The sequence below is a fragment of the Pleurodeles waltl genome, chromosome 10 (assembly GCF_031143425.1).
Source record: "Pleurodeles waltl isolate 20211129_DDA chromosome 10, aPleWal1.hap1.20221129, whole genome shotgun sequence".
In the NCBI taxonomy this organism is placed as follows: Eukaryota; Metazoa; Chordata; class Amphibia; order Caudata; family Salamandridae; genus Pleurodeles; species Pleurodeles waltl.
The window spans coordinates 680,203,273-680,224,043 of record NC_090449.1 but is presented as its reverse complement, the minus strand read 5'-3'; the positions used below and the strand labels follow the sequence as shown (position 1 = coordinate 680,224,043).

Sequence of the window (20,771 nt, the reverse complement as noted above, 5' to 3'; positions counted from 1 at the left end):
GGGTCCAGGATGTTGTTGACTTCGAGGTAGCGGGTCAGCTGTTTGTTGACAATCTTCTCGGTCACTTTTGCCGGGAAAGGGAGCAGGGAGATGGGCCGGAAGTTCTTGAGGTCCTTGGGATCCGCCTTCGGCTTCTTCAGAAGGGCGTTGATCTCGGCGTGCTTCCAGCTTTCTGGGAAGGTTGCTGTCTCGAAGGAACAGTTGATTGTTTTCCGGAGGTGGGGCGCGATGGCTGTGCTGGCTTTGTTGAAGACGTGGTGAGGGCAGGGGTCCGATGGGGATCCGGAGTGGATGGAGTTCATGGTTTTGATGGTGTCTTCGTCGCTGACGCTGGACCAGGTGGTCAGGCGACTGGTGCGAGTGGTAGTCGCAGGGGTGGTGGACTCGGTGGTGGGTGCGGGGGGTCGGGGTTGAAGCTGTCGTGGATGTCGGTGATCTTGCGGTGGAAGAAGGTGGCCAGGGAGTCGCACAGGTCTTGAGATGGCTGGATGTCGTTGGTGATGGAGCTGGGGTTGGAGAGTTCTTTCACGATGCCGAAGAGCTCTTTGGTGTTGTGTGCGTTGTTGTCTAGGCGGTCCTTGAAGGCGGTCTTCTTGGCGGTCCTGATGAGTTGGTGATGTCTGCGGATGGCGCTCTTGAGGGCTGTGTGGTTGTCCGGTGTTCGGTCGTGGAGCCATTTCTTCTCTAGCTTCCGACAGGTGTGCGTGGAGATCCGGAGGTCCTCGGTGAACCAGGCGGCTTTCTTGTTGGTGTGGTTGGTTGTAAAGGTCTTGAGAGGGGCGAGGGTGTGGGCGCAGTCGTTGATCCACTGTGTGAGGTTGGTCGCGGCGGTGTCTGGGTCGGTGGGGTCGGTGGGTGGTCTCAGGGTGAGGGTGGTAGTCAGTTGGTCCTCGGTGACCTTGCCCCAGCAGCGGCGTGGTAGCTGTTGGGTGCGGTGGTGTGTTTTCTGAAGGTGAAGTGGACGCATCTGTGGTCGGTCCAGTGTGGTTCGGTGGTGTGGTTGAAGGAGACGTGGGGGCTTGCAGAGAAGATGGGGTCGAGCGTGTGTCCAGCGGCGTGAGTGGGTGTCGTTATGAGCTGTTTGAGTCCGAGGTTGGCGAGGCTGTCGATCAGGGCGGTGGAGTTGGCGTCGTTGTTGTTCTCGAGGTGGAAGTTCAGGTCCCCGAGGAGGATGTAGTCCGTGGAAGCGAGGGCGTGGGTGCTGATGAGGTCAGCGATGGTGTCACTGAACTGTGGGCGGGGTCCGGGAGGTCTATAGATGAGTCCCTGATATGTTTAAAAAAAGACCGCAGTCCAAAATCTCAAGGGAGTCTGGTCAAAAGGAAGTAAATCAACTCATAAGATCAGGCTTAATGCCGGTGCCGATCACCACCCAGTGCAGTGGCCTGGACGCATCATTGCACGATATAGATGGCTCTGCTGCACGAAAAGAGGCCCTCTGTCCCCCCCCCCCTAAGCCCTCAGGTCCTGGCGGTCCCAAACATTTTGTGGTCTAATCGGTATGGCCCTCCGGCTGAGACTGTGGGGCTTCGTGATACTGCTACTAGTGCACGCACTGGAGCTTCTGTTGATGACAATGTCTTGACCAACACATCCTTGGGCACGGGAAGGCTGTTAATGCTGTGTAGCAATTCTGAACTGGCATCAGTTCACCAGAAACTGGATGACGTTAAGAGCCTGGTGTTGATGCTGTTGAATAAAATAACCAGGGAACCAGATCAGATCTGTGGGTGCAGGTGTTAGAGGCTAAGTATGGGTGGGACCTGCCTATTTTAGGGGGAATGTCCACAGGCACTGTTGTGCCCGAACTAAGGCTACCAACTGGCAACCATTTCTCAGGGCCTGCTATTAATCTCCGTTCTATTAGTTCTACCAATTCATCTGCTCCCCAGACTGAAGTAACACGGGTCCCATTAGAGGCCGGCAGGCGTAAGTGTAGTCTCAACGCTAAGGGCAGGAATTATGCTGAGTTAGGCAGATCTGATGAGGTTCAACCAGTTGAGTGTACAAGGGGCCCTTATGGGGTGGTTGCTACTCAGGTGCCAGCTGTAGAAGTTACCCCAACAGCATACCAAACTAGGTTATTAGATTGCACCCCCCAACAGTCTGATGTAAGATTGCTAACAACTAGGAAACAGGACCAAGGACCGGGAAGATCAGGAGGCACTATCTTTATGGTCGAGATACCAAAGTTGCCATTAGGGACTATGGAAACCCAGAAGTCCCTGATAAATAAGGTCATTTACTGGTTGAGAGTTCAGCATAACTGTCTTTCTATTGTACGAGCAGACATTTTAGAGGTTGGAAGATACAGCCAGCCAGGTTAAAATTTTGATTTTATTTCCATTTTTCTTGTTGACAAGCTGTTAGCAAATAATCTTATTGACTTTGAATTGCGCACCCGTCACCTTAGGAATCTTAGAGGGGTTGGTATTAAATTAAAATTCTCCCCGTCTGCCATCAGTTCACCCAGTATACATAGGGGAGCAGCAGGAGAGAAGTGCGATCTTAGTCATAATCATGATCCGGCATTGATAGCTCATAATCTCCCCCTTACCTACTGATGTAGATTGACTATTCACTGATGTCTATCCAATAATTCCAGCAGTGGCTTCTTTGGGCAGGTGCAGGGTGTCAGACAGGTCTGTCGACTGTAGGGAAGTTCAGCAACATGGGTTTAACATCCTGGACGATATTACCAAACTATCTATAATGTCCTGGAATCTAGCGGGCTGGGAAATAAACTATTGGACCCGGAGTGGGCCGCCTACATACATGAGCAGGATATATGCTTATTCCAGGAAACTTGGACCGAAGACCCAGTCTCCCAGTCTTTCTGTCTCATTATGTGGTGGCCCAACCTGCAGAAGGGGGCAGTGGCCAGGCCAAGGGGGGCCTATTGACATTGATAAATAAGAATTTAAAATGTGATCATTCACTACTAAAAATAGGCTCCCCTGACATATTAGGTGTGGAGCTTGAATTCAATTTAGGCTTAAAGGTAATAAGTATAAATGTCTATGCTAGGTCAGTGTCGTGGGGAGTAGAGTCTCAGACTCTGATCCAACTAACTGAACTTATTGATACCTTGCATTATTCTATTAAACTAGTGGTTGCGGGGATATGAATTGTACATTTGAACCCTCTCCTACAATTTATGATCTAACGGTGGAAGAGGACGAATATTGGGGTATTCCACAACTGACAGGTGAACGATTGCGTATTCGCTCTCGGGTCGCCCTTCAGTTGACGTCACTGTTTCTTAAGCGAGGGCTTAAGGCATGTAACGGTCGTACGCGATCTGATCTAAGCATCACTCCAACCTTCAAGCGTGGTAAGTCCACTACTGTTATTGACTATTTTCTAGTGGATGTTAGGATGTGGCCGATGCTGGAAGATATGAGTGTTCATTTTCGCCATGACAGTGATCACAATCCTCTGCTTCTTACCTTGCACAGTGTTGAATTTAGAAGGTCTCAGAATACCCGTTACACCTCGGTCCCCGAGCCATTAGTGGTTAATAATTACAAACGTGTTAGCTGGCCAAAAGTAATTTCTAATCCGCACCTACTTAAGGAGATCTAGAAATTGTTTGTTGATGCCATGGCTAATTATGAAGGGTATGAGGTTAGAAATATCCTGATTCCTAATATTCATGAGACACTGTTATCTGAATTACATAATATTTTCATAGGAAGATTACCACTAAGCGATCGGCTGTCATACACAAAATAAAGGACTGGTTTAACAAGGATTGTTCTAAGGCCAAGTTAGCACTAAAGTTAGCAATTGTGTCTCGTTCACAGGGGTGATTGGAACAGCCAGAAAAGCCTATAATAGGGCTATAACACTAGCAAAGAAAAGCTGGGAAGACTCAATCTGGAAGAACCTGCTTGATTCTACTAGGCGTAATGATAATGTGACCCTTTGGGAATTACTCTCCAATAGATACAATGAGGGTGGGAGCGTTATTGGTACTCATATTCAAGCAGAGAGCTAGGTGGAACATTTTTCAAATCTTTATGCTCCGCCTTGCGATATTTTTATCCACGACTCCCACCCACTGCAGTTGGCTGAAATTCACTCGCTGTCAGGTGGCACAGGGGCGAAAATGTGCAATTACGATGATTACACTGTCTTTACTCTGGGGTAAACTATAGCTGCAATTGACTCCTCAAAACCATTTAAAGCCCCAGGTCCAGATAGGATACCGGGAGATTTATATAAGTCTGAGCTTGAAAATTTGGTCCAGTTAGATCAATATATTATCCAATGCTATAGCAGCTGGGGGCCCAATGCCCACCACCTGGAAAGGGGCCAGAATAAAACCTATTTATAAGAAGGGTGAAATGAGTTCCCCTGCAAACTATAGGCCCATCAGCCTTATCAACAACCTTCAAAATATTTTTGCAAAACAATTACTGGATAGGTTGTTGGATTCAATCATGTGATGTCCCCCCTGCAGGCGGGCTTTCATTTTAAAACTAGCACGGTGGATCAAGTCTTCCGGTTGGCGCTTCTTTATTGGAAATATGTACCCCTGGCCAAACAAAACCTATATGTTGCTTTTGTGGACCTTCGGTCTGCATTTGATTTGGTCCCCAGAGAGAAATTGTGGGATGTCTTACACAATATAGGTGTTCCAGGGAACATAATCCATCTCCTACAGCGTCTACATAAGGGCGCATATGCTCAGGTGAGATGGGGTAATCAGGGTGAACTAACAGATCATATCCCTGTCCAGTGGGGGGTCCGTCAAGGCTGTGCCCTGGCACCAACACTACTCACCCTGTATATAAATGAGGTGGTCCAAGCTGTGTCTTTTTGCCAGATTGATGCTCCCTCCTTAAATGTTCAAAAAAATCGCTATACTACTCTTTGCAGGTGACTCTCTTCTCATTTGTAAGACTGCAATGGGGCTCAAGACCCTTGAAAATAAGTTTACAGTGTTTTCAACTGATCGTGGGTTGGAACTGAATGTTAGCAAAACCAAATTGATGGTGTTTAGCCCGGGGCCAGCCACAAGATGCACAATCACTGTAACTGGGGTTCCTTTGGGTAAAGTCAGTTCAATAGATTATTTGGGCATTAGGATCTCTAATACACTGCATTGGGAGGATCAGATTAGTAAAAGCTTCTCCCTACTCCAACAAAGATCAGGAGCCATTCTGCACTTACACAAAAGCAATTACACAAAAGCAGTTTCTCCGGCTATTAAGATCTATTTGGCAAAAGCACAATGTTCCGCTGCCTACGGGCCGAGTTGTGGGGCTTTTGCAAAACACCAAAACTGTCTGTGAGTAAAAACTGTTTTGCAAGAGCACTACTTGCGTGTCCAGGTAGCACCCCCCTGGTTCCTATCTTTCCGGATTCTGGTTTTAATCGTATCTCAGATATGTAACCCTACGACTGTTACTTTTTTGGGTAAGGATCTGGATTACTCCAGAGCTTATTACTTATAGGTACTCACTTCTTGACCTTTTGGATAGAACAAATGCAGCCTCCATTCCATGGTTTAGGCATGTGTCTAGTTGGTTTCGTACTTAGGATCTCTGGAGATACTGGGAGAATCCACAGGAACTAGGGAAGGCCCAGAAGCAATTTTTGAAGTTAGCCTAATGGTCCCATGTCATGAACAACTATCTCCTTGGTACATCTCATGGGCGGTTGACCAATCAATTTCTTGATTTCAAATGGTGCCCCCAGTACGAACCCTTTTTGGATTTCATCCCTGACTCCTTGGGAAAGAGACTGTATGTCAGTTTTTGGAATGGGTGTTTGCCGCTAATGACTTTTAGCAGTAGCTGGAAGGCACTGCCAGTAACTAACCGATGTCCAGGCTGTAATGGTGCTCCCGAATCAGTTGAATATTTTCTGTTTTTTTTGCACAGTTTACACTTTTGCATGACGTAAGTGGATTCGCCCAATTCGTCAGAACATGGGCATCAGACAACATGTTACCGCCCTTACGATTTTTTAAGAGTGACACCTCTATTGTTTTGGTTCATGCAGTTAGCAAGCTCCTTGTGGCTGCATGGCACATGCGTACTCGTCTTTTAAAAAATCTGTAATTTATATATTCTCTTCCTTTTTATAAATATAAATCTGATTGATTATTGGTGCTAATTATCTATGTTTTGGGGTAAGGACTTAGAGAAGCAATTAACTTTTACTGATAGTACTGTATGATGTCCTTTTAAAAAATAGTTTTTAGCTAATTTAATTGTGTAATCATATGGAGTATTATGGTTGTATGCTTTGATGGTCCTATGACCGAATAAAGCTTGTGCATGATTGACTGACATGATGGAGAAGAATGGAAGTGTTCTCAAAACCTTTTTCAATAAAAATCCCGGAGATCTCAGCTGCCTAATCTTTTCCTAGTCTTTTCTAGCATGCACCTTTATAAATTCACAATAATGTTAGAAGTCCACTTAGTCATATTGAGTTTGAAACTGAATTAGGCATACAGGCAGGTAGGTAAAGGAGTGAGTCTATATTTCAAGGACAAACAAACAAACGGTCCTGAGTAAGGTATCTTTCCTTACTTTCAAGTCTGTTTTTCAGCACTTTTAAATTACAAGATGGAAATCACTAATGAATGATCAATGCGAATAATGTATGTAATAAACCTAAAAGATATCTAGACAAGCTTAGTCATGAGAGGAACTGGTACACAGGAGTGTGTTTCTGCTGCTAGAGTATTACATAACCATGCAGGTTCCGTGTTAGAAATTCACTATTTTGATTTCTGTAGTTGTGAACAGATCTATACAGTATAGGGCACTGTAATTATTAACCAACATAATTCCTGTTAGAGCTCTTGTTGGTGACAGCCTACCAACCTATTTAAAGTCAATCTACACTTCGTAGATTCCCCTATATTCTCCATGTGAAACATGCTACCCCCTAGGATAACCCAATACGTAAACGTCTAAGAATTAAGGGACTGTGTAAAGTCATATGACTATCTGGTCTCAAATGTAGTACACTATGGTTGTTGCATGCCTTGATGATTAGTGGCACAACTATTTTCTAGTTTAAAAAACAATAGTCAGCTATCTTCACAGTTGCTGTTTGTGATCCACCATCTCAGAGAGGTAGCCAGACGAATGAAGATCATGGCTAGATCCCGCCAGTGTTCCATGGTCTGAAACCATGCAAGTATCTAGATATTTTTGAGTACTAGGTGAGTTGCGAACTAGGTGAATAATGTCATCAAACCCAGCAGTGTCTTGAAGGTACTCAGTGAGAGTTTTCCTTCCCAGCAAATGGATCCCATGGTGTTGATGGTCTGCCAACAGTCTTGCTACTTAATGTCTATTAACATGCATTTTCTACTGTGATCTGTGTATAAGATGTTCAACACCTAGGTGTGGGATGACAAGTACTTTGTTTTAATTACCTTGAATAAGCAGTTTCTATAGCTCCTTTGACATGAGGGAAATAATATGGGACAGTATTAAAAAAATGGAAATCTAGACTGTTTGAGTAGCTTACTTATGAGTAACTTTAAGTCAATGATAGCACATGTAATAAAATTAAACAGCATTATTAGTAATATCAACATATGTGACTAAGTACAGAAGTCAGAAATCTATTACTCACCCTAGGTAGGACTAAGTGATCAACAATAAAGACAGATCTTAAGTAGTCTCTATGGTGCCATGTGTATGCTACATAAAGTGATAGCTGTGTTATGCCAGTACATATTTGACAGGAAACTTCAGGTTTCTATTACTGATCAGTTTCCAGACTTTCAGCCATCATGGATTTGAGAGCCTCAAGACATGGCCACTACTTAGATTTCAGCAGATGAGGTATCTGAAAACCATTTACGAAAACCAGTTCAAGTTACTGTAAAGTTGCAAGGCATTCGTACAGGTTTGCTGGTTATGAGTTTAAACTTACAAACGGTGGACCACTATGAAAACTGCCTCTGGACTTGTATCTCAAAAAGCCAGAAAAGATGTTGGAACAACCAAAGAAGGTAATGCAGGCTGTGCAGTAATTCTCAAAGGAATGTTTTTCATGTATTCTGGGTATACCTCAAAGATTTTTTTTTTTTAAAGAAATCTCTTTTCGGCTTAGAAACAAGTGTTTTAAGAGGATAAACAAACATACAATCCCAAAGGCCAAACAAAAAGGAGAGCAATGCACAAACAAATCTCATGGTTAATCACAACAAGTAACGTTGTAACCACAACACAATAATAGGCAAATATTACATTCAGGAGGGAGTTGTAACTTGCTCATTGAAAAATTCGTGTTCAAGCAGTCAGGAACATCTCATGGCTTCTTCTATGAAAACAATGAGTCTAAATTACAGAAGTGAGAAGAATCTCTCTCCAAGCATTAAAGCATGCATACTTTTGATCTCTACCTGTTTACTGCAGAATCTGTACGAATGGTTGCAATAGGTGACCTCATATTTTTCAAATCCCAAACTTTCACAGTGCGGTCATCACTACCAGATACAACGTTGTCACCCACTGTAAAAACTGCCGAAGTCACAGTGCTAAAAAGTAAAACAAAAAGAAATGAGAGGCAGAAAATCTAATAAAAACATTTGTTCTGATTTATCAGATCTTGCACTGCATTTTAGTTCGCAACTTTTTTCCTGTACTTTGCTTTGTATTTGTATAGGCATTTTCACATACCACATTGTTTTGAAGGGAACAATATCAAAGAGGAAATACTTAACATTAAAACTTGATTTTCTTATTGCATTTATGTCATTCTGCAGGTGGACTTCCACAGGTTACGTTTAATGTAATCTTTCTCCACTTTTGGTGCAATGGGGAAACTCAGTTTTGAGTCTCGATCGAGATGTATAAGTCTACAAAAATATAGACTGAAGCTTTTACAGCATTTGCCAGATGTGTGCAATGAAGAAGGTGTGCAGGCACTGATTTGCTAGTCACAGAATATGTTCAGGGAAGGGACCATTAACCTTTAAGTAGTCAATTGGTATCCTGCCTTGGAGTTCTTTCACTGTTTTCTTATGTTACATATTCTGAATTGCATATGTAACTGATTCAATTTTAATTTTCGAGACAGAGCACCAGTAGAATATGCATAGTTTTCAAGGTACATGGCCATTGAGTCAATTGACAGTCATCACCACGATGCACCTGATCTCTCTGGTTTCTATATAAGCTTTAACCTCCCCTACAGACATATCTTCCCACAATGATGATAGGTAGCTTACTAGAGCCTTAGAACCCGCCGTAGCGGGCTCTACCGGCTATTAAAGGCCCGCTCCCGCGTTAAAGGCCCGCTCCCGCGTTAAAGGCCCAAGCTAAAGGCGAAGGGCTTTAACAAGGGAGAGGGCCTTTAATAGCCGGTAAAGCCCACGACGGCGGGTTCTAAGGCTATTAGAACATTCTGCCATTAGAGGGCAGAATGTTCTCCTAAATAAAACAAAGGCTTCGCGGAACCAGAGGGGATTAAAATCTGGTAGAGACATATTCTAGTTGCAGATTCCTTACCTTAGAATTTTCCCCCAGGTGTCAGACTGGATCCAGAGATTTTTCTTCAAGCAATACCCTTGCGCATCGGTAGGTGGCGTTGGTCGACTCTGCAGGCATCGTGGTTGCCGTGATGACGTCGGGAGTAGTACATAGACGCCGCCCTCGCGCAGTGACGTCAGTTTCTTTTAACGACTTTCCACGCCAGAGCGTGAACCGCTAAGGACACTGAGACTGGTGCGCCAGAGCTAAGGACCTGAAAGGGGGAATCCCTGTCCCTAGAAATCAGTTCGCAAGTGGGGAGGATGGGTGGGCGGTAAGGAATCTGCAACTAGAATATGTCTCTACCAGATATTTTGTTACCGAAGGTGAGTAACTTGTACATTTGATAGAGACTTCTAGTTGCAGGTTCCTTACCTTAGAATAGATACCCAAGCAATGCCATCCTCAGTGGTGGGCTGCGAACTAAGATCATACTAGAAAGTCCTGCAGGACCGAATGACCAAAGTAGCTGTCCCGACGGACCTGACTATCCAGGCAGTAATGCTTAGCAAACGTGTGCAGGTATGCCCACGTAGCTGCCTGACAGATATCCAGGACAGGAACTCCACGTGCTAACACAGAGGATGCAGCAGTTGCTCTGGTAAAATGAGCCCGCAAGCAGGCAGCTTTTTTGCCAAAGCGTAGCATATTTTGATGTAAAGAAGCACCCATCGAGAGATGGTACGCTTTTGCACCGCCTTCCCTTTCTTCGCACCCACATAGTAAACAAAGAGTTGATCATCCACCCGGAAATCTTTGGTACGATTGAGGTAGAACGCCAAGGCTCTTTTTGGGTCCAGACGGTGGAGTCTCTCCTCGTCATGGGAAGGATGTGGGGGTGTGTAGAAGGTAGGCAAAGTGATGGACTGGCCTACATGAAATGGTGTAACCACCTTAGTAAGGAAGGAAACTCTAGTGCGTAACACCACTTTTTCAGGGTGCACAGACAAGTATGGAGGCTTTGAAGAAAGGGCCTGAAGCTCACTTACCCTGCGAGCAGAGGTGATAGCGATGAGAAAGACAGTTTTGAATGTGAGGAGCCGCAAGGGACAATTATGCATTGGCTCAAAGGGGGTACACATCAAGTAAGTAAGTACAAGATTAAGATCCCACTGAGGCATGATGAAGGGAGTGGGAGGAAATAAGTGGGTGAGCCCTTTCAAGAACCTACTCACAAGAGGAGATTTAAAGAGTGAGGGCTGATCAGGAAGCCTAAGAAAGACGGAAATAGAAGACAGATACCCTTTAAGGGTGCCCAATGCAGAGCCCTGCTGGGCTAGAGAAAGAATGAACAGAAGAAACTCTGAAAGAGGGGCAGAAAGGGGGTCAACAGATTTGTTGTTGCACCACGCCACAAATGTATTCCAACGACAGGCGTATACAGTTTTAGTCGATGGATGCCTGGCTGCCAAGATAACATTACAGACTTCGGGTGCAAGGGCAAATGCCGTCAACTATTGCCGCTCAATCTCCACGCATGAAGGTGGAGGTTGGACAGGTTTGGTTGGAGGACCGTCCCCTACTGCTGCGACAGAAGATCCGCCCAAAGAGGCAGTCTGAGTGGAGGACCGATAGACATGCTCAATAGCTCTGGATACCACACTCTTCGAGCCCAGTCCAGAGCCACCAGGATAACTTGGGCCCGGTCGTACTTGATTTTCTTGAGAACTCTGGGCAGAAGAGAGATAGGCGGGAAGGCGTAAAGGAGGCGGGAGTTCCACTTGAGACGAAAAGCGTCTCCGAGCGAGTGCCGCCTTGGAAACTCCAGCGGCAAAATAGCTGACATTGCGCGTTCTCTGCTGAGGCGAACAGATCTAACCAAAGTCTCTCCCCACTTGAGAAAGAGACCTTGAGCCACTTCCAGATGGAGACGCCATTTGTGATCGACAGTGCGTTGGCGGCTGAGTTCGTCTGCTCTGGCGTTGAGAGAGCCCGCCAGATGTTGAACCATCAGGGTAATGCCCTGATGTTCCAGCCATGTCCAGAGGCGCAGTGCCTCCTGACAAAGGGTCCAGGACCCCAACCCGCCTTGTTTGTTCGAGTACCACAGTTGTCCGTGAACACCTGCACCACTTTCCCTTTGAGAGAGGGAAGGAATGCTTTTAACACAAGCCTGATCTCCTGGAGCTCCAGCATATTTATGTAGAGTCCCGACTCCGCCGGAGACCAGAGGCCTCTGATCTTCACCTCTCCCATGTGGCTGCCCCACCCGAGAAGCAACGCATCTGTCACTATAGAGAGATCTGGGTGGGGAAGGGAGAGGGATCTGCCACTGACCCAAGTGGGATTCAAAAGCCACCACTGCAGGTCTTTCGCAGTCCCCTCCGAGATCTGGATCATGTCGGAGAGATTCTCCTGATGCTGTGCCCACTGGAACTTCAAGTACCCTGCAGAGCCTGCATATACCACCTGGCGTGTGTTACTAGCAGGATGCAGGAGGCCATGAGGCCCAGCATCCTCAGAGTCTGTCTCACCGAAACCCAAGACCAATGCTGAAAGATCGGAATCATGGCCTGAATGTCTTGGACTCGCTTTTTGGGAGGATAAGCCCGAAACAGCACTGTGTCCAGAACAGCTCCGATGAAAGGAAGCGTCTGAGAGGGAGTCAGGTCTGACGTTTATAGTGAACCCCAGCTGGTGCAGGAGGTCCGCCGTAATCTGAAGGTGGAAGACAACTGTCAGGGGCGAAGGCGCCTTCAACAACCAGTCATCTAGGTAGGGGAAGACTGAGACCCCTAACCTGCGCAGATGAGCTGCAACCACCACCATCACTTTCGTGAACACCCGAGGGGCACTGGTAAGGCCGAAAGGGAGCACGGTAAACTGAAAGTGCTCGTGACCTACCACAAATCGTAGGTAACGTCTGGGGGCAGGCAGGATGGGGATGTGGAAATGAGCGTCCTGCAAGTCCAACGCTACCATCCAGTTTCCTGGGTCCAAGGCAGACAGAACCTGAGCCAGGGTGAGCATTCTGAACTTCTCCTTCTTGAGTTTGTAGTTCAGGTCCCGAAGATCTAGGATAGGATGCAAGCCTTTGTCCTTCTTTGGTATCAGAAAGTAGCTGGAATAACAACCACAACCTATTTCTGGCACGGGGAACCTTTCTATAGCTCCCTTGGCCAAGAGAGCCGCAACTTCCTGGCGGAGAAGCAACAAATGATCCTCCGGAAGATGATGAAGGATGGTTGCATGTGTGGTGGTGCAGATTCGAAAGGGAGGGAGTAGCCCTTCCGAATTATCTGCAAAACCCACCCGTCCGTGGTGATATGTTCCCAGTGAGGCAGGTGATGGCGAATCCTGCCACCAACTGGGCATGAGTGAGGGGACAGACTAGGAAGGTTTGGAGGCTGCAGCGGGGGCAGAGAGGGACTGGACAGACCTCTGGTTCCCTGTCCCACGGCCACGTGAGATTCCGCGTCCACGGCCGCGCATAGGCTGTCCAGTGTGCATGGCACGGTGGCTGGGTTAAGGACGCGACAGGGCGCCCCTTCTGTGGCCATGAAAGGGACGAAAAGCGGACTGTGGGGGGAGTGTGACGGAGGAAAGGCCAAGGGACCGAGCCATAGACCGGGAATCCTTGAATCTCACCAAGGCCGAGTCCGCTTTGTCTCCGAGGAGACGGGTGCCATCAAAGGGCATGTCCATGAGTGACTGTTGGACATCCCCCGAGAAGCCAGAAGTACGTAACCAGGCATGGCGCCGTAAGGCCACTGTTGTCGCAACCGATCTGCCCAGAGAGTCGGTCGTATCCAGCCCACAACGGATAGTGAACTTTGCCATGTCTCTCCCGTCTTTGACTGCTTGGGAGATGATAGCATAGGCCTCCTCCAGTATCTGCGGCAGGACTTGTGCAACCGTATCGCACAGTGAGTGGGAATAACGGCCCAAAAGACATGCAGTGTTCACAGACCGCAGTGCGAGGCTGGAGGAAGAAAACAACTTCTTACCAAATTGTTCCAGCCTTTTGGATTCCCTATCCGGGGGCGCGGAAGGGAACGCGCCAGAAGAGGAAGCCTGGATTATAAGACTCTCAGGTGTAGGATGTTGGGACAGGAACTTTGGGTTGTTCGGCGCCGGCCGAGGGCGGCGAGCAATAGTCCTGTTCACAGGAGCCCCTGTGTTGGGTTTGGACCATGTACCCAAAAGGATATCAGTGAGGGCCTCATTTAATGGGAGAAGGGGTTCTGACGTAGAAACCCCAGGCTGAAGCACCTCCGTCAGGAGATTAGACCTGACTTCAACAGTAAGTAGCTCAAGGCCAAGGACCTCAGCCGCCCTACTAACCACCATACTATAGGTAGCTCCCTCCGCCGTAGCCACGGTAGGAGGAGACAGCATGCCAGCGTCAGGAGAAGTAGCCAGACCACTGGCTTCGCCCAAGTCCTGTACCCAGTCCATAGTAGGGTCTTCCTGGTATTCATAAGGGTCCAGGGACCCCTCCAATTCCTCCCCATATTCGTGCCCATAGGAAAATGGGTCTGAATCCGACCTCGGGCGAATAGGGCCCACTGAAGCAAATGGCAGCGTCGGTCGACGCCACTCCGACTCTGAGTCATCGGGTATGAGAATTGGGTCGACTTCGATAGTGGGCACTACCGACGTCAGGAGCGTTGATAATCGACCCAGCGCCGGGGAAGGTCTCGATGGTGCGACTGGTGTTGGTGCGGATCCGCGCACGGATCCGGAGGCGACCTCGGTGGCCGGGGCCGAAGCCGCCGGTGCGGAACCCGAAGGCCCCTCAGCCAAACCTCTTGGGCCCGAAGGCGCTGTATCGGGGTCGGCATGCCCAAAGATGAGGGGCATGGCCTCGTAAAACTCTAAGTTGGGCGGGGGTCGCTCTGGCAAACTCGGGGAAGCGCAGAGTCGACCCAGACGTAGGCTCAGAGGACAGAGGCCTAGTGTGTGGACGCTCGTCCCGCGTCGCGTCGACCGAGCGACGGGGTGAAGTCAGAGAGCGATGGGACTTCTTCTTCTTCTTCTTGACCCGAGGACTTCAAAGAAGACGAGTGGTGATGACTCCGCGACCGAACTCGAGACCTTCCTCTCGAGCGAGACCGGGACCTACGCGGAGTCGAGTGCCGGGCCGCCATCAGCTTTAGGGACCGCTCCCTCAAAGCCTTCGAGTGCAGCGCCCGACACTCGGAGCACGACTGCGGGCCGTGGTCGCGCTCGAGGCACCACAGGCAAACACGATGAGGATCCGTCACCGACATCATCCGATGGCAGTCTTCTCAAGGCTTGAACCTGGTCTTCAGGGACATCCTTGACGCACCAAGGTCACACCAAAAAAGCTCAACAAAACGGTTGAATTCAGCCAAAAAATATCCTTGGGTAGCTCTCTCCGGATCAGCGCGTGGCACGGAAAGAAAAGAACTGACGTCACTGCGCGAGGGCAGTGTCTATGTACTACTCCCAACGTCATCACGGCGACCACGACACCTGCGGAGTCAACCGGCACCACCTACCGACGTGCAAGGGTATTGCTCGAAGAAAAATCTCCGGATCCAGTCTGACGCCTGGGGGAAATTCTAAGGTAAGGAATCTGCAACTAGAAGTCTCTATCAGATAGAGGTACACTGAATTTTACAATATAACAATATAATAATTGTACCTAAACAATGCTAACTGCAGTACAATAATGACAAAAATTAAAAATAAAAGAGGGGGAATCAATTAAAACCATATCTAAAAGTTTATCATACTAAAGTTACTGCTATAATCATAAAGACTTTCGGGTCTCCACCCTTCTTTGTAGTAAAAACTACTTATGTTGGTGAAAATCAGCCAGAGCTACAAATATTATTAGAACTTTAATACTGACCACATCAGACAAGTTTACATGTTTGTTTTAAATATACATTTTTCAGTTTTTGTGGGATAGGCTACACACAGGAGAGCAACATATGGGTAGCTCACGAGCTACTTGTTGGAAACCCCCTGCTTTTACATATTACATAATGTAGAGTGTATTAATAATACCTATTTATAAATGGATTGCTATATAATTATCATTCGGTTTCCAAAGTGACTGATAAGCAGATATGTTGTGAACAACATCCAACAGTCAGATCAGATCCCTTTCTGGTAAAAATTATCCATGACCACCATGTATGGATTGATAATAATGAAGCATTTTAACAACTGACAGATACTGATTTTAGAGCAGCAGATAGTTAAAAATCAAAAGGTTTGTTATTCAAATCTGACAATTTTGTTGAAAGCAAAATCGATTTTCGAATCAGCAAGTTATATGAAAATTGTTTTGAGAAATTAAGAAGTTTTGTAATAACATCCTGAACCTCTTTCCAAAAATTAGAAACAATAATACATGCATAAAGCAACTGTTTTAACAAGCCTAAGCACATATTACAATGCCACCAATTAGGAAAGTTTAATAGGTTTGCATTGAATAGTTTTAACAAAGTCCATAAACAATTAAATATGAAGGAATTAGTTTGATATAGAGACACCATAGCCATCCAGAAATGCTATTCAGCCATATTTTTCTCCGTGTCTTGAGAAAGTGATATACCTAGTTCACTATTCCAAAAAGAGAAGAGAACATTATTATTCCATTCAAAAATTTTTTTTTTTTTGTAATACTTTGACACAGCATGAGATGAAGTAGCTATTGTTTGAATGTAAATCTCTAAATCAGATGTGATCTTCACAAGAAAATCATTGGGCAATGAATCAAGGATGGATTTCCATAAAGGTTCATATTTAAAAAATATCTGATGAGCACAGGAAAAATGTATTTCTTCAAAAGTTACAAAAGTATTGTTATGATATATATCTTAAAAATACCAATATTTGTCCAAGATTGCCAAAATGTTATATTTCGATTAAGTTTTAGCAAAGGATTACACCATAAGGACATATTTACAGTATTAGAAATAGATGCTTGAAGCAGAGGGTCCAAATATTGTAATATTCATTTTGTAGATTTTAGTATTGAAGATTGTCTTATTGAAATGTTAGAAGAAGACATGGTCAGTAATGCAGGTACCCGGAACGGTGAAATCAAATCTTGTTCAATTAAAAGCCTTTAGGTATATTATTATAGTCTGTATTAGCAAACCAGAAAATGCTTTGTTTTAAAATAAATGTTTTGTGATAATTAAAGTCTGGCAAACCAAGAACACCATTACATTTTGTAATTTTTAATTTTGTATAGCTTATACGAGGTGGTTTATTATTCAAAATAAATGTAGATATACATGCATCTAAATTTTTATAAAACTTAAAAGGGAGTTGAGTAGGAATCATGGAAAGGAGATAAAATATTTTTGGAGCAGTACCCATTTTAATAGAGTCAACTTTGCCCCACCAGGATACGTGTAAACTTTGTCTTCGATATGATTAAGAATATAATTGCAGTTCAAGGTAATTGATTGTTTAATGGTATTGGAAAATAGGATACCAAGGTATTTCAGTTTTTCCTTTTGCCATATTATTTCATTTTTAGGGACATATCAAGGGCACAATACACATTTAAAGGAAAAAAAGTCTGTCTTATTAGTGTTCAAAATATAACCTGAAATTTGGACGTATGTTTTAATTAGATTTAATAAAGGGGGAATGGAAGAATCAGGATTAATAATATACAATAACACATCATCAACATATGCTGACATTTTTATAGTAACATAATTAAAAGTAATACCTTTTATTTCAGTAAAGTTTCTGATGGCAATGAGTAAAGGTTTAATAGCAAAAACTAAAAGTAAAGCTGATAAGAGACAGCCTTGATGGGTGCCTCTGAAAAGGGAATATTGTTAGAATTGGCCATTAATGAAAAGTCTGGAGGGTAGATCGGAATAGAATGCTAAAATCATGCAAATAAGGGAATTGCCAAAATTAAACGTAGATAGGGTGCGAAACAGATACTGCCAAAGTACTTTGTCAAACGCTTTATCAGCATCTAATGCTAGAACATGAGAGGGTAGAGATAAAGATGGCGCAGCTCAATTACATGGAATAATAATCTAGTGTTATTTACAGAATTTCTATGTTCCATGAAACCAGTTTGATCTATGTGGATGATCGAATCAAGCACAAAAGCCAGTCTACTTGCAAGAATTTTTGCATAAAGTTTACAATCTTGGTTAATTAATGATATAGGGTGGTAATTAGAAACAATAGTGGGTTATTTATTAGGTTTTGGAAGAACTATAATCAAGGCTTCATTAACCCCTTCGCTGCCAGGCCTTTTCCCCCTCCTGTGCCAGGCCTTTTCTTGCCTATTTGGGGCAGTTCGCGCTTAGGCCCTCATAACTTTTTGTCCACATAAGCTAACCAAGCCAAATTTGCGTCCTTTTTTTCCAACATCCTAGGGATTCTAGAGGTACCCAGACTTTGTGGGTTCCCCTGAAGGAGGCCAAGAAATTGGCCAAAATACAGTGAAAATTTCGTTTTTTTCAAAAAAATTGGAAAAAGTGGCTGCAGAAGAAGGCTTGTGGTTTTTCCCCTGAAAATGGCATCAACAAAGGGTTTGCGGTGCTAAACTCAGCAGCTTCCCAGCTTTCAGGAACAGGCAGACTTGAATCAGAAAACCCAATTTTTCAACACAATTTTGGCATTTTACTGGGGCATACCCCATTTGTGCAATTTTTTGTGCTTTCAGCCTCCTTCCAGTCAGTGACAGGAATGGTCATGAAACCAATGCTGGATCCCAGAAACCTAAACATTTCTGAAAAGTAGACAAAATTCTGAATTCAGCAAGGGGTCATTTGTGTAGATCCTACAAGGGTTTCCTACAGAAAATAACAGCTGAAAAAGAAAAATATTGAAATTGAGGTGAAAAAACCATCAATTTTTCTCTACGTTTTACTCTGTAACTTTTCCCTGCAATGTCAGATTATCGAAAGCAATATACCGTTACGTCTGCTGGACTCCTCTGGTTGCGGGGATATATAGGGTTTGTAGGTTCATCAAGAACCCGAGGAACCCAGAGCCAATAAATGAGCTGCACCCTGCAGTGCGTTTTCATTCTATACCGGGTATACAGCAATTCATTTGCTGAAATATAAGGAGTAAAAAATTGCTATCAAGAAAACCTTTGCATTTCCAAAAAGGGCACAAGATAAGGTGTTGAGGAGCAGTGGTTATTTGCACATCTCTGAATTCCGGGGTGACCATAGTAGCACGTGAATTACAGGGAATTTCTCAAATAGATGTCTTTTTTACACACACTCCTATATTTGGAAGGAAAAAATGTAGAGAAAGACAAGGGGCAATAGTACTTGTTTTGCTAATCTATGTTCCCCCAAGTCTCCCGATAAAAATGGTACCTCACTTGTGTGGGTAGGCCTAGCACCCGCGACAGGATATGCCCCAAAACACAACGTGGACACATCACAGAAAACAGAGCTGTTTTTAGCAAAGTGACTACCTGTAGATTTTGGCCTCTAGCTCAGCCGCCACCTAGGGAAACCTACCAAACCTGTGCATTTCTGAGAACTAGAGACCTAGGGGAATCCAAGGAGGGGTGACTTGTGTGGCTCGGACCAGGTTCTGTTACCCAGAATCCTTTGCAAACCTCAAAATTTGGCAAAAAAAACACATGTTCCTCACATTTCTGTGGCAGAAAGTTCTGGAATCTGAGAGGAGCCACAAATTTCCTTCCACCCAGCGTTCCCCCACGTCTCCCGATAAAAATGATACCTCACTTGTGTGGGTAGGCCTAGCGCCCGCGACAGGATATGCCCCAAAGCACAACGTGGACATATCACAGAAAACAGAGCTGTTTTTAGCAAAGTGACTACCTGTAGATTTTGGCCTCTAGCTCAGCCGCCACTTAGGGAAACCTACCAAACCTGTGCATTTCTGAGAACTAGAGACCTAGGGGAATCCAAGGAGGGGTGACTTGCGGGGCTCGGACCAGGTTCTGTTCCCCAGAATCCTTTGCAAACCTCAAAATTTGGCTAAAAAAAACACATGTTCCTCACATTTCTGTGGCAGAAAGTTCTGGAATCTGAGAGGAGCCACAAATTTCCTTCCACCCAGCGTTCCCCCACGTCTCCCGATAAAAATGATACCTCACTTGTGTGGGTAGGCCTAGCGCCCGCGACAGGATATGCCCCAAAACACAACGTGGACATATCACAGAAAACAGAGCTGTTTTTAGCAAAGTGACTACCTGTAGATTTTGGCCTCTAGCTCAGCCGCCACCTAGGGAAACCTACCAAACCTGTGCATTTCTGAAAACTAGAGACCTAGGGGAATCCAAGGAGGGGTGACTTGCGGGGCTCGGACCAGGTTCTGTTACCCAGAATCCTTTGCAAACCTCAAAATTTGACTAAAAAAAACACATGTTCCTCACATTTCTGTGGCAGAAAGTTCTGGAATCTGAGAGGAGCCACAAATTTCCTTCCACCCAGCGTTCCCCCACGTCTCCCGATAAAAATGATACCTCACTTGTGTGGGTAGGCCTAGCGCCCGCGACAGGATATGCCCCAAAACACAACGTGGACATATCACAGAAAACAGAGCTGTTTTTAGCAAAGTGACTACCTGTAGATTTTGGCCTCTAGCTCAGCCGCCACCTAGGGAGACCTACCAAACCTGTGCATTTCTGAAAACTAGAGACCTAGGGGAATCCAAGGAGGGGTGACTTGCGGGGCTCGGACCAGGTTCTGTTACCCAGAATCCTTTGCAAATCTCAAAATTTGGCTAAAAAAACACATGTTCCTCACATTTCTGTGGCAGAAAGTTCTGGAATCTGAGAGGAGCCACAAATTTCCTTCCACCCAGCGTTCCCCCACGCCTCCCGATAAAAATGATACCTCACTTGTGTGGGTAGGCCTAGCGCCCGCGACAGGATATGCCCCAAAACACAACGTGGACATATCACAGAAAACAGAGCTGTTTTTAGCAAAGTGACTACCTGTAGATTTTGGCCTCTAGCTCAGCCGGCACCTAGGGAAACCTACCAAACCTGTGCATTTCTGAAAACTAGAGACCTAGGGGAATCCAAGGAGGGGTGACTTGTGTGGCTCGGACCAGGTTCTGTTACCCAGAATCCTTTGCAAACCTCAACATTTGGCTAAAAAAACAAATGTTCCTCACATTTCTGTGGCAGAAAGTTCTGGAATCTGAGAGGAGCCACAAATTTCCTTCCACCCAGCGTTCCCCCACGTCTCCCGATAAAAATGATACCTCACTTGTATGGGTAGGCCTAGCGCCCGCGACAGGATATGCCCCAAAACACAACGTGGACACATCACAGAAAACAGAGCTGTTTTTAGCAAAGTGACT

General features: G+C 45.4%; 1 protein-coding gene across 2 annotated transcripts in view; it reads right to left on the bottom strand.

Annotated features, from left to right (window-relative positions):
* The window catches only part of WDR37 (WD repeat domain 37), a 645,791-nt gene that overhangs the window by 24,498 nt on the left and 600,522 nt on the right, over positions 1 to 20,771 (bottom strand). For both annotated transcript variants that reach the window (XM_069211193.1, XM_069211194.1), the window contains exon 12: positions 8,384 to 8,518. In XM_069211193.1, coding sequence (XP_069067294.1) covers positions 8,384 to 8,518 — 135 coding nt within the window. The remainder of the gene's footprint in view (positions 1 to 8,383; positions 8,519 to 20,771) is intronic.